Raw genomic sequence first — 15,000 nt, 5'->3', positions numbered from 1 at the left:
CTTCTAGTTCACTAATACATTTGCATGGGTGACAACACGCAGGACAAACTAGAGACGTCACATCGTATAAGAAACATGCATATTTATTTTGCAGTCAGAACACATTAAATAAAAACTAGAAATGTACTTCACTTATACAAAAGATAGATTATGTCCAATTTAAGTCCAAAATAACAATAATTTACTGTATAAATTAAAATCTCACTATTTTATTTACAATTCCATGAAAACAACATCTTTTCCCACTTTTGTCCCTGAAAGTGCCCTGCTCCGAATCCGTGTGCATTCTCACTCAGGTTTTCCAGAAGAAAATCCGGACATGTGATAATCCACAGGGAAATGGGGAAAACTAAAGAATTCTGAGCTTGTTTGAGCTCTACAAAGTAAAAAAAACGGGAGTTGTACATTATTCATCTCATCATGGACAACCGTGGCCTTGTTAAATGTGAGCTGTCCTTTTTGGTTTGGTTTTTCCGTGATTTGATGGGCTTGGCCTCGCTCGCTCTCTCTCCCTCTCTCTCTCTGACTGGAAGCAACAGTTTTTGTATGCATGAGTTTCTCTGGGCAATGTAAGCGTGACATATTCATGCAGTAATTATCAGAGACCACAGATGAGGGCCCAGGCGAAACTAGGCCCGGGTGAGGTCATCCAGACGATCTCGACCGGAAGAGCAAGATCTTCCTGGAACCGGAATGTGGCGTGTAGCCTAGGCTCCTCCTCCGGAAGAGTCTGTGATGGTCTGCTTAGACCGCCTCTTTCTGTCTCCTCACAACATTAAGAAATATAAACAAGCAACAACAACAACAAATCCACAAACAAAAACGAGTTTGAGGTGAACAACAATTACTCTAGTGTTTTCATCCTCATCACTGTTGTCATTATTGTTCATAAACGTAGTGTCAGTAAAAATCTCACACCTGATGGCAAATGAACACAATGTAGCCAACACAGTCACACCTAATGGCCAATTAGAATGCACCATAGACATGACGATCACACCCGATGGCCAATGAGAATGCACCGCAGACATGACAGTCACACTTTACACCCCTGCTTTCGTTTCCTTGTATGTGTGTTAATACATACGGGATGATGATCTCTAAAGGATCATGTTCAGAGACTCATTCTTAATTATCACGTGTAGACACATCTGGACACACTTAAGTACTATATTGGGACAATCTGAAGTAAGTGCACTGAAATATTGACATCTGACAACAATTATTTTTGTGGGTCCATGCACAACCAACACTCATTAAAGCGGCTCATCATGTTGACGACGGCGTAGACACTTTTGCACATCTTGAGTTTACGAACACGCCACTGCAAGTTGCTACACCCACTTCAGGATGGAAGCTCTAAGATCAGTGAACAGTCCAGAGGGGGCAGTGACCCGTGCCATTACAGGCTGCCCTACCCTGACCCTGACTCTGACCCTGACCCTGACCCTTCTGTACGAGATACCGCTCTCCACAGCAGAACAACGGAAATGACTGTTTCATGGTCGAGGACTCCCGGAACCCTGGAAGAGGAGGCACGGGAGAAAGAGCAAATTGTTTCGGAGGAATATTTTGCCGCATTTGTGGCATGGAGATGGAACGGAAGTGCTGTGATGTTTGTGTTGGTTCCTAGACAGAAGCTGCTCGCTGTCTAAAACTTATGGCAGGGCCTGTGTGATGCATTCAGGACGCTCAAGAGCACAGCTGGATTAACCTCAACGCTAATATGGGGAAAAAAAGACTAAAACGTTCATCCAACCTCATTTCTAAACTCTACTCATCTAGGAATTGTGGCATTGAAGCCGCCCCCCCTCCCAAAAAAAATAAACAAAAACATTTTCCAACCCTTAAGGCACTTACAGACACCAGACACAATAAGATCACAATAATCCAAACCCAAATAAAATAAAACCAAAAAATGTTTAGAGAGGTCCAGGAGATCCCTAATGTTCTGACCATCATCCAGGCTGTAGCACTCCTGGGTTTTGTTTGTAGCTGTATTATTTGGTGTTTCACCGCTAATCGCGCCTACGTCAGAATCTGTCTCACCAGGTCCAGCTGCACGACCTTTGTTTGCCAGTACACCTTAGGGTCATGTGTGTTCACCTCAGGAGACGGGGTCATTCTGTTCACTCAGAGATGACCTACATAAGGAAGGCAAAAAAGGGGCTGAAACAGAATCGTGTTTCTGTCTCCCAGAAAGGCTGATTGTCTGCGATGGCTTTAAGGTGGTTATGTGAGCCGATTCACGTTACAGTGTGTTCCAGACAAGGACCCTCTTTCTTTAACACAGATTGTTATCAGGAATCGGCCTTCAAATGTCAGCAATTGCAAAAAGAACCTGAAGAAATCGCTGGGCCTCCCCATTGCCCGATAATCATCTGGACAGTTGAGTGATGCTTCGTCATGGTTACAGTGTAGTGGTGGGAACCATCGCTCCTAACATGCCATCACCAATCAGACTTTGGAAGCCCCCTCATTAGATCAGACATGATTGGATGAGATGTGAACTGAAAGTTATTTCATTGTCCAATGAGATCCAGCTCTTGTGGTCCAGTTTAAAACATTTTGGTCCAGTTCCTCACCAAGTGCTCAACCTCATTGGCTGGACCCTGTGCCAGTCCCTGGCAATCAGTCATTAACTGGGTGAGTGCCTTCTCTGTAGTTCCTCAGCAGAGTGTGTGTGTGTGTTTGTGTGTGTGTGTGTGTGTGCGTGTGTGGAGATTGTGCGTGCATGTGTGTGTGTGTGTGTGGGGGGGGGGGGGGGGGGGTGCAGGGTTGAGTGCATGTGTGTGTGTGTGAGAGTGTGTGTGTTCCATACAGGCCCACAGCAGTGTGAGGGTAGAGGATCCATTACTTTCCCACCAGTGGGCTGAGATCTCCGTGATGGTTCTTCAGTTTCTTCTTGAAGAGCGATATGGTGGAAGGTCTGTATAAGATGATCCAGGGCTCTGACACAGCGCTCTGCGAACACGCCTCGGTGCCACTTATGGACGACATGGTGGGAGATCTGATACACCAGGAGAAGAAGAGCGTTAGGAGACACGCGGACGTGAGGAGTGAAAGCAGAGAAGGAGTGAGAAAGACACAAGGAAAGAAAAAGGTGCAGGCACAGGTGAAAAAGAAAATAAATTCAGAGGAAAGAAAAAAGAAGAGATGGAAAAGGGGTGGAGAAGGCAAAGGAAAGAGAGAAAGAGAGGGAGAGAGAGAGAGAGAGAGCAGGGGGAAGAGAGAGAGAGAGAGAGAGAGAGCAGGGGGAAGAGAGAGAGAGAGAGAGGGAGAGCAGGGGGAAGAGAGAGAGAGAGAGAGGGAGAGAGAGAGAGCAGGGGGAAGAGAGAGAGAGAGAGAGAGAGAGGGAGAGAGAGAGAGGGAGAGCAGGGGGAAGAGAGAGAGAGGCCATGTAAAACATGCCAGGAACATTCTGTAAAGCAGTGACGGTAAATGTGTTCCAGCTAACAGATGCAGCATTAAGGAACATCCTTCAGCAGGAAGCTACGATCTCTGCACACCTGCAGCTGTTTACCAGGGTCTCAGCATCTACCCAGCTTACACACCGCCATGCATCACTTCTATTAGTGATGGCAGACAAACCTCTTAGAGCAGCGAGGATACCGAAACAAGCAGATACACACAACTGTGTTTGCTAAACCCACACCAACATATTATCGGAGGGGGTCTTTTTTGCACTGTATTATTGTCTTTATGCAAAATATTATGTTATATTTTAATCACTGTTTTCCACCAGTATAATTACCCATTGAGTACAGGTTCTGTGGTCTGAGTCTGACCCATGTTGACACACTGTGCATTGAGTCCGGTAGGATCCAAGCCATTGTGTGTCATACAACACGCATATAAGGTTGGTGTAAATAATGACATGGCCAGTCAGGATGCCAAAAAAACTAAAGATGGAGAAGTTGGAGTGTGAATCCATGTTAATGTGTAAGATGTGATATACGTACTTTACAGTGACATGCAGAAGTAGCTTAGCAACCATAGCAATCACAGTTAGGCTTAGCAGGGCGGCCAGGACGTAGATGGTCCACACTGTAAAACATGGAAGATACATTACGTATAGAACTACCACTCGAGTCTCGAGATCACTGCAACGTACAGAGACATGTCTGTCCAGCATATCTGAACCCAGTGCACACGAGACATAAGGTCAACTAAGCAGTGAGGTGAGGTAAGGAAATCAGCTAATGTAATCAACCCGAGTAGGCTACGTTAATCAATCCCAGAACGAGTAGGCTAAGGTAATCAACCGCTGAGTAGGCTACATTAATCAATCCCAGAATGAGTAGGCTAATCAACCCCTGAGTAGGCTACGTTAATCAATCCCAGAACGAGTAGGCTAAGGTAATCGTGGGTTAGGTTTGGTATAAGTCCAAAGGACAGCACATAACTGTAACTCCAAACGGAACAGGAGGAACTGGGGTGACTCGGGTCTAATAGACTCAGACTCGGCTATAGACTCAGACTCGGCTATAGACTCAGACTCGGTTCTATATCAAACATCAGAGGAATCAAAGAATGACAGCAATGCCCAACAGAGGGAGCTGAAGTCAGCATGCAAACAGCACCGTATTCCCTGGACCCTGGAACACACAACGACATACCTGGCATGTCGTGCTCCGGTTTTCCGGGACTGGACGTGATCACGTATAAGATCTCGGACGTCTTCTCGTTTGGACCTCCGTGGGATTTCTCCGTGGTACTGCCAGATCGGGGCACCACTGTGCTGGCATTCTCTTCGTCGATTTCCTCCTCCTCCTCAATGGCTCTGCTGCTTGGGTCTCTGAAAGCTAGGAGGAAGATGAACAGCTTAACGGCCCTGACTGGAGAAATAGAAAATATAACCAAAAACATAACAGAGTGGGTAAATAAAATAAACATAAGCACAGGTAATATAGATTCCATAAAAATCAGCTTTAGTTAGAATTTCTTATATATTATGTCTTGGTTTCAAATAATAACATGAATCTTAATATGCCGATATTATTCAAATATTGATATTCCAATGTTATTTCTCTTACTCATTATTGGAATAATACATGGACTATAGACGTGCCGTGCGCTCCGAATGCCTGAATGGTGGAGAACCTGTGACGGAGGGTGTGAACACCACTTGTTTCTCAGGGACATCATTTCCCTCTGTCAAAATACATCAACTAAACCCAGAGGGCAAAACCGCATGGCACGTCTGCCCGTGACCTGCCCATGACCTGCCGCCCAGGTTTTTGCAAGTTCACCAGAGAAACAGTGCAGGTGTGACATATCTGACATAAGGTTTGTTCTGAATGTCAGCACACAAGCAAAGCTAGAATGGGTTTGACTGTTTGTATCGAAATACACAAGATCAAAAGAGACAAATTTTCATATAAAATGTTTCCTTAATAATTTATGTAGGACAATACAGCAATTGTGAAATTCAGTGAATTTTAACAAAATAACTGTTGCTGATATAGTTGTTTTTTTTTTAAAGTTGTGAATTAAAGGATACAATGAATCAAAAAATGAATCAATAATAAGGTCAATTATGATCAATTTGATTTATAATTTCATTTCTGATAATACATCTTCCAGAAAGCTGGTGTCTCTGACTCAGCTGTAGAGGCTTGACAAGCCTCATGCATATGTTAAACAAAAATCAAATATTTATGAAGTGCTATTCTTCCAATATTCAAACACAAGGAATTTCTTGAAATGGCGCAGGGTGACGTGCATATTTCACAGGCAGTCCTCCAGGCAGGTGCTGCATTTTCAGTCTCCACTTTTACATTCTGATGTTTGGCACCCAAACACAGTTCCAGGGACATCATGTACCACCACACAATTATTCTTCAAATTGAGTGAACTCTTCGATTTTCCCTCTCTATCTCTCTCTCCTTCCTTCTCTCTCTCTCTTCCTCTCCCTCCCTCCCTCCCTCTCTCTCTCTTTCTCTCCTTGCCTATTCCATTGTACGTCTCCTGTCCTTCACCTCCATCTGCAGGTGTGTCTTGGTGGGAGACACGAAAGCTGCAGACAGCTCTGTCTTTATGAAGCACACCATGGACACAGGGAAGGGCGATGGGACGTTCCACTAAGCTCCTCTCTGACGGCCTTGTAACCATGACCACCGCCATGACACCAGCACGCTCCGCCTTCTACGTGTTAAACCACAGGCGAAGATGAAAGAACTTCAGCTTTTGCATATTAAAATACATCCACTGTCGAAAATACGCTGATGTCCAGAATCTTCTGGTCTAGTAATACACTACTCTGTGGACATTCTGATCACTCTGATCACTCTGTGATAACTAGGCTTAACAAAAACCCATGAAATATGGCAAACCTCACCATGATAAATCATTGAGAAGCCCTGAGCCTGGTTTGTCCTGTCAGAGTAGAAGTAGAGAATCACAAAGTCGACGGTAATGTTGACCGCTTCCTGTGGGGGGTTCCGTCCATCGAATCTAGCCACCACCTGATTGGTGTATCCATCCAGGAGCTCCACCATATCTGCCTGGTCCATGATGTTGAAGAAGGTGAAGGTGAAGAGGAGGACCGAAGCACCTGGAACCTGGATGAGCAGGACGGAATCACCAGTGACATCACAGTGGAGCAACTGGTGATGTCATAATGCCAATCGGCATGTGGGACAGATGAGGAACTGAAGTGGGCAGTGGTAGCTCATTGGTGAAGGTACTAGAGTAGTAATCAGAAGGTTGCCAGTTCATGCCCCACTGCCATCAAGTTTCCCCTGTTGGGCCCCTGAACAAGACCCTTAACCCTCAATTGCTTGCATTGTACTCAGTCATAATTGTAAGTCACTTTGGGTGCCAGACAAAATCATGGAACAGGAGTTTGTACCTGGATGGTCCAGTAACAGACACGCCCGGGGGAGTACTTGTCTGGGAAGTCAGGAGAGTAAATCACACCTGATGGAGAAGTGTAGTTTCCACCACATGAACCCACTTTAGCTAGAGAGGGAGACATGCATGCAGTTCACTTACATGCTATAAGAATCACAGGACAGATAATTAATTTATGTTTGAAAGGTGACCAGAGTAACTGAGCAAACAAAATGTCTTTTGTTGTAGAACACAACACTTTTAAATTCTGCTAAGATCTTGTTTTGAGAGAACATTTGTGTTCCAAGTACAGACAAAGTAATGTTCATGCTTGAGTCTTAGAATGCGTGTTAAACTACACTAGAACTATCCGTTCTGTAGCTCAGGATTAGAGGTGCTCAGTAAGACACCATGTTGGAACAACAGACATCAGTGTACTCAGACTCACTGTCGAAGACGATGACATGGCCGTCACCGCCACATGGCTGCTGCTGGTCTCCAAAACACCCATGGCTGCATTCCAAACCAGGGGCGTCGCCATGGAGATGGTAGTCAAGGTCGTTGCCACAGAAACAAGCATAACCTGCCTCCATTCCTGCAAGCTATAAAAAAGGGGGCAGGGGGGGGGGTGTCAGGAATTACATCCTAATTCCTGGATGTCAGGAATTACATCCTCACTCTCATGCCAAAGCAAAACTACCGCTTTGTGTGCTGAAGCAAAAAAAGATGCTTCTTAACAAAAATGACCGGGACAAGACTATGAGAGGGCCACCCCATCAGCAAAGACGTGCAGGACAAATGATCCAGTTTAGCCGTGTTTGCAGGGTTTCGCTGGCAAAGGGAGAAGACTGGGAATGGCTCTGTCTGCTCCCTGCACAGGAATCAAGTCCCAACACGAGTGGGGCAGTGAGTCACCCCAGGGCAGGGTGTCTCAGAAAGCCCCTCAATACCTTCCTGCCCTCCTCCAGCTACGCAGCTGGAATGTGTTGAGGTGGTCCCGGGACTCGGTGCTGGGATTCGATGCTGGGACTCGATGCTGGGACTCATGGAATATTTAAATGACCACTGACCCTACTTCAACATTAACGAAATGAAAGTAGCACTTATTGTAGGGTTTTGTTTATTGTTTACTACACTGATGTTGACTGCTCCTATGTTGACTCTAACTCTAGTACTTATTGTTTATTACACTGATTGTTGTCTGTTATAGAGTTTATATGTATTTTATACTTCTAGGCATCAGCACTGATCCCTGTATTCTACAGTATTCTAGTTCATTGGTATATTGGACTCTGACCTACTGTACTATACTAGGATGTATCTATGAGGAAATGACAAAGCACTTTTATAAATCGCTCTGGATTATTGTGTCTGCTAAATTCTGCAAACGTAAATATAAATGTATTCCGTGCTGGTACTCAGTCCTTTATCTTGTCTGATAGTCGTATGATTGTCTGATTGTCGTATGATGGTTTGATTGTCTTTTGTGATAGTCTGTTGTATATTTTGCACTGTTACTACCAAGATAAAGTTGTTCCATTGCATGAATGGTTCATGTTCTTGGGCTTAGCAGAGAGAGTGCTAATACAGTAACACAGTACTCATATATATACATAACAAGGCATGACCATGTAAAGATTACAATGGCCATGATACCATGTTAGGACTACAATACCCATGATGCACTGCTCACCTTGTACCTCTGGTTGCGGCAGAAGCTGATGCAGTTCTGCACAGTGAGCTTCTGGGAGGTGTGGTAGCTGTTAGCCAGGGGAGGGGGGTCACCACTGTCCTTAAAACAGCCAAGAATACCTGGCACTGAGACGGAGAGAGAGAGAGAGAGACACACACAAAGAGAGAGACAGAGTGAGAGACACAAAGAGAGACAGAGAGACACAGAGAGAGAGAGACAGAGAGAGAGACAAAAAGAGACACAGAAAGATAGATACAGAGAGAGTGAGAGACACAGACAGAGAAATAGAGACACAGAGAGAGACAGAGAGACACAAAGAGAGACACAGACAGAGAGATGCAGAGAGAGAGTGAGAGACACAGAGAGAGATAGAGACAGAGAGAGACAGAAACACACAGAGAGAGAGAGAGAGAGACACACACACAAAGAGAGAGAGAGAGTGAGAGACACAAAGAGAGATGAGAGAAATAGACACACAGAGAGACAGAGAGACACAGAGAGAGAGAGAGAGAGACAGAGTGAGAGACAAAAAGAGACACAGAAAGAGATACAGAGAGTGAGACACAAAGACAGAGAAATAGAGACACAGAGAGAGACAGAGAGACACAAAGAGAGACACAGACAGAGAGATGCAGAGAGAGAGTGAGAGACACAGAGAGAGATAGAGACAGAGAGAGACAGAAACACACACAGAGAGAGAGAGAGAGAGAGAGAGAGAGAGAGAGACACACACACGGAGAGAGACAGAGAGAGAGTTAGTTCACATTTTCTTTCATCAAACAGTGGCTGACTAAGGCCAACTGTTCCCTTGGTTTGTGCGATGTGGAAGATTCACCGTGCTCACATGAACACATGACTCTGTTCTTTATATGATGACTGAATGAATCGGTCTTGTAAGTGTGACCGTAAAAAGACAATTATATTCAATTCACATAATTTACTTACTCATCTTACAATGACTAAAGGAACACTGCCAGGAAGATGACACACACACACACACACACACACACTCACACACACACACACACACACACACACACTCACACACACTCACACACACACTCACACACACACACACACACACACACACACACTCACACACACACACACACACACACACACACACACACACACTCACACACACACACACACACACACACACACACACACACACACACACACATTCACACACACACTGAGCATGTGAGTGGTGCTGTTTACTGCTGAGATTCTCTTAATTGAGAGCAGACAAAGAAAGAGGTCTTAATGGTTTTGAGTGTGTGTGTGCGGGGTGGAGGCAACGGAATCTGAAAAATCTATTCAGCTTGGATGAGTCTCGTCCGACCAATGGCGCAATAGAGAAAGGAACTCTGGTGGTGGGGGGTCTGGTTAGCCATGAACACACTGAGTCTTTGGAGACTAGGACATGCCAGCAGGACCTTCACAATACACCCCCGCCTCCAACACACACAGCCTGACCCGGACTACATCCCACTGTGTCACTATCTAGAATAGTCTAGAATATTCCATCCCTAGGCACTACAGTCATGTCAGCACATGCTTGCTCGGGCTCTCACACACACACACACACACACACACACACACACACACACACACACACACACACACTCTCTCTCTCTCTCTTTGGTTCACTGCATGAACACTCTGTTTTGCTTTCATATGAATGAACACTGTGGATTAGTCAGACCTCACACACAAACACACACACACACACACACACACACACGCACGCCATTTTCACCAATAGTGATACAGCTTGCTTGTGCTTTTTCCTTTCTGATTACATTAACACTCACAGAAATGTCATTCAACATGTTATTAAATGTTTATCAGTTATAAAGGCTTTTTTTCTGGGTTGCTCTGAATTGACATATGACCAGAGTTCCATCTCTGTCTCATCAGTTATCCTGCAGCGTGAATGAATCATCATTAGTCTCTGCTCTTCTCCAAACACAAACACCTCTGCTAATCCAGCCTCTCCTCTACATCCAGCAAACTCCACCTTCTACAGATCTCCAGCCGCCAAAACACCGCAGGATCTGGAGGAAGGGATCAGTGTCGGAGCCATCCGTCCACCGGTGGCAGGCGGGAATGCTGGAGTCAGGTCAGATCAGACACGGAGGGAGAAACCCAGCACAGTAATTACAGCGCTGCCTTTTAGAGGGTTTTTTAACCACAAACCCATCTTTCAACTTTGACCACTGAACCAGGCTGCTGGAGGGCGTGGGGGGGGGGAAGAGAGAGTGATGGGGAGGGAGATAGAGAGCGCTTTGCCTTTGTACACTGCAAAAGAGAAAGATAAAGAGAGAGGGAGAGAAAGAAAGAGAGAGCAAAACAGAGAGAAAATTAGGCAGATGGGAATGGAAAGAGAAAGATAGGAGAGAGAGAGAGAGTGAGAGAATAAGAGACAGATCAAGTGAGTGAGACACATGTCTCCTGGCGTCCTCTCCGGCGGGACTTGAAAGCCATGTGCTCCTCACTACAGGCCTGCCGTGAGATTAAAGGCTGCAGTGTTTCTCCATCTGACACAAAGATTGCTCCCCACATCTTCAATTTCCCAACCCCTATCCTCTCATCACGTGCAGGGTTTCCTGCCCCAGGACCCAGGGCCTCGTCTAAGGGCCTCACACAGTTGGTCCTGTTTGAATTCATTTTATCGTTGCCACTCCAAAGAATTATCAGCTCACTAAACATGGACAAAAGAGGGCGAAAGCAAAACATCACACTGGACTGAAGTACATCTGCAGAACCAGCATGCAGATGGAGAGAACAGCAAAAAGAAATTACTTTAAAGGCTCTGAGAAATCTTTTGTTTTTCTAAGGTAACATGAGGTGTTGCACGTTCTTATCTGAATCAACACAAAGGCGGCTAGTGTTATGATCCATATTACTCTAAAGAAAGTGTCAATAATGCAGCAAACTGTGACATCACAATTACAATGACATCACAATTAAGTTAACGGAATGTGGAACCTTAGTCTCTATACATTACACAAGGATGTTTGTAAACACAGAACAGAATACACACCCAACCATACACACAAAAGCTGTCTCACAGATGGCTGTGTGTAGCTTTCAAGTGCAAATAGAGATGTCTCCTACATAGAGGGGTTGGCAGAAGCTTGGTATGACTGTCAGAGCTAATCAAAGTGTATCTCAGATCAGCAGTTTCATAAGGCAATATACAATGACCACATATACACACACACGCACACACACACACACACACACACTCACACACACTCGCGCGCACACACACGTGCGTGCACACACACACACACACACACACACACACACCAGCTTTTCACATGCTCTCTAGTTTTTAGTCACAGATCTTCTATGGAAGGCAGTAATTCTCTACAATGGCATCAGATTCTTTTCCTAAACACTTACATTTCTGCCAGAGCAAAGCAAAGTTTATCTCAGATCAGCAGTTTCAGAAAGCTACATGCATGAAGCCTAAACAAACCAGGCCTATCCGGAACTATCTGGACACAGTTGGCTCTAATTACGGATCGAAAAGCATTTTTCTTCCTTTTACTCTGCTAAGCAAGTCACCACAGAAACCCTCAAGGGCACCTCCAGAGTGAGGAAGAGTGAGGAAGAGGAGTGGTAGCAAACAGCCATTAGAAACATCTGATAAAGGACTGAGAATCCCTGTTTAACCATTATTTAGGGAAACGCCACGTTAAAGCTCTAAAGAAAAGCACTGCTTACGTCACCTGGAGCACAGGCAGGAACATGACTTTCATGTACATTAGTTTTGCTGTCAAAAACAGACCTGTTATTAGTACACTGACAAAAGGCAACTTCAAAATGGCTTTGAAGTTATTTGTGACCCACCTTTCAGCGCCTATGATTTCTAAATGGCTAATTTTGCTTGGCCAGCAGCAACAACAAAAAGTACTTTTAGACTTACCTGGAACCAAACATTTAAGCCCACCTGTAATCACGAATGTACAACATATTGGTAAGCAGTAACCACAAATCTCTGAGAACTTTTAGAGGATCAAAGAAAGAAACCACAAAAAACTCACTAAATGTAGCATCAAGTTTATGACAAAATATGACGTGGTTGGACAGTGGAGTTGGAGCTTAACACAAAACACAGAAGTCATGTCCCAACTTAAAAATCATTCAGGAACAGAATCAACACATAAGCCTTTACGAAAGCAAACACAACTCAAGCTCGCCACAACAAGTTCTACACAAACCCAAAATAAATCCCTCGCCCCTGCTAACAAGGCAGACATCACTAGCAAGACCTTAAAATAGAACAGAGGTCCTCCTTCACCTGGGGTAGCACAGAACTCTGGGAAAGTACAGCCCACCAGTCCACCTGCCAGAGCGCAAGACCCAAGGGGTACAGCAGGCTGAGAAGAGGCTTCCAGAATGTTCTGTAGTTTCCCTATTGTTCTTCTTGACCTGACCCCAACATGGTACAGTTAAAGTTTATGGAGATCACGATTCTTACACACTTGAATCCATCAGGTGTCTAATCTCAGTTGCCATGGATTAATAGTGGTGTTCATATTCAGATCATAACTGTTCATAACGGTTCAACCCCAAGAAATTCCATATGGAACCACAAAAACTGCACTTAAATATTTATTTTACAGTATTCTGGGAAATAAATACAAAAAACATTTTGTCACAAATAAACAACAGTTTATTGCAACCCATTTCCCAAAAGTCTCCAAAGCCCTTCCAGACGAGAGCTTATTCAAGGAACCGTGTCCAATCAGAAGAGCACACAACAAGGAACCGCATCCAATCAGAAGAGCACACAACTTTAATTCAGGTCACAACTTCCTGTATTAATTCCATGCGTACAGGTAGATTTCCAGGTGGAAGCCAGTATTGCCACACCTACCTCTTCCCGCACACACCTGATCATTGTTTCCCTCATCACTGATCCCCTACTTAGGCTCCCCTCCCTCACACTCACGTCGTGAATTATTGCCAACCTGATGTTGCCTGACTACAAATACCTGCCTGACCCCTCTGATCTGTTTGATTTAACAAATAAAACCTCTTGCAACTGGATCCCTCAACCTAGATTTTTGTAACCAGTCAAAAGGACAAACTCAACAAGACAGCAATGAGGAAGAAATTTTAAGTGGAACCAGATATGGTCTTTGGGAAACTTCTCAAGACACACAGTTAATAATCACCCATCTTCGGTGGGGCTTGTCAATGCCTGTGATGTCACGGGTGTAATACTGGGAGATTCATGGGTGTCTCTTTCTCGTCCCTGTGTTTGGGGAGCAAAGCACTGCACAGCTGTGCTCTCCGGGCCACAGGCTGCACCATAGGCTGGAAGCGCCACAGTACTGCCAATGGGGAAAAGAATGCTTTAACACTGCAGTTTACTTCAAACATGAGTGTACCAGAGCTCCATCCAGGAAACCAAACCTTGAGCCCAATCCAAAAGCTCAGAGAGTCTTAAAAAGAAACGTGTGAGCGGCCTGGTCCGCGATATTTCGTCTTGATCCAGCGAAACGAGTTCCATGTTAAGTTGTCGTGCTTTTGCATATGAAGACTCTAACCAAAACCAGAATGATCTGTACTCTTTACTGTGGATGAATAAAAGACTTTTTCATCCACTTTGCCTGAAGCCTTTGGACTAGATCTTGAAATGCAGCTGGTGTCCAGCCCCCCAGGTGTCCATCCACGCAGGTGTCCAGCCACGCAGGTGTCCAGCCACGCAGGTGTCCAGCCCCTGGGTCAAGCTCCAGAGATCCTCTCAGAATCAGAATGAGAACTGTCACCCCGGAAAAATGGTAAGACTCCAGGGAAGTGGTTTTGGGAAAGAATGTGAAGCATTTTTGGTTTACATTTGGAGCATCAACATGAAAATGGCCATTTTGGGATCTCATCAAAAAGTTGCGTTCCATCAGGTGTGATGCTCCACAATGTTAAGACGCAGGTGAGGGAGGACAGAAAAAGGCTGAGCAAAAGAATGGCTGCGGTTTCCACTCTTGCCAAAACTACTCATGTTTGTTGTTTTTTCATTTGTTTTTCTGCGAAAATAGGAATTTGTAATCAAACAGTCAAAACTTTCATAGACTCACAGAATTCATTCAAAGAACAGACCAGCAAGCTGTAACACACATATTACTAAACACAATCCAACAAGTATTCCATAGCCTACGCAAGCAGGCCAACTCTCACGTTTGTTCTGGAAGGTTCTGTATGTACGCTAGCGTTTTCTCTCTGGTTTTCTGTCTTGTTTTTGTCAATCTTCTTGAGACTGCTCCGGTTATCACTCTCATCCAAAGACACCATTCTCACTGCAGTTGTATGAGATTTTGTCATGTTTGCAACTTGTAACATTTGAAATTTTAAACAAAACTACTGAAAACTGAATGAACCACTTTTTCAACCACTTTACATTCCACACTCACTGGTTCATTCATGTTAATTATTATTACAGTATGGTAAAATTCTTA

General features: G+C 44.5%; 1 protein-coding gene across 3 annotated transcripts in view; it reads right to left on the bottom strand.

The window, feature by feature from the left end:
• Positions 1-73: 73 nt before the first annotated feature.
• Positions 74-15,000, bottom strand: part of kremen1 (kringle containing transmembrane protein 1) — a 49,760-nt gene continuing 34,833 nt past the window's right edge. For all 3 annotated transcript variants that reach the window (XM_027027749.3, XM_081714897.1, XM_081714896.1), the window contains 7 exons: positions 8,528-8,652; positions 7,283-7,436; positions 6,854-6,963; positions 6,341-6,563; positions 4,620-4,805; positions 3,963-4,047; positions 74-3,010 (listed from right to left, as the gene is read on the bottom strand). In XM_027027749.3, the coding sequence (XP_026883550.2) occupies positions 2,854-3,010; positions 3,963-4,047; positions 4,620-4,805; positions 6,341-6,563; positions 6,854-6,963; positions 7,283-7,436; positions 8,528-8,652 (1,040 nt within the window). In that variant the 3' untranslated portion in view covers positions 74-2,853. The remainder of the gene's footprint in view (positions 3,011-3,962; positions 4,048-4,619; positions 4,806-6,340; positions 6,564-6,853; positions 6,964-7,282; positions 7,437-8,527; positions 8,653-15,000) is intronic.

The sequence above is a fragment of the Electrophorus electricus genome, chromosome 5, assembly GCF_041902795.1.
Source record: "Electrophorus electricus isolate QZ-2024a chromosome 5, ASM4190279v1, whole genome shotgun sequence".
In the NCBI taxonomy this organism is placed as follows: Eukaryota; Metazoa; Chordata; class Actinopteri; order Gymnotiformes; family Gymnotidae; genus Electrophorus; species Electrophorus electricus.
This window is presented reverse-complemented; position numbering and strand designations above follow the sequence as displayed.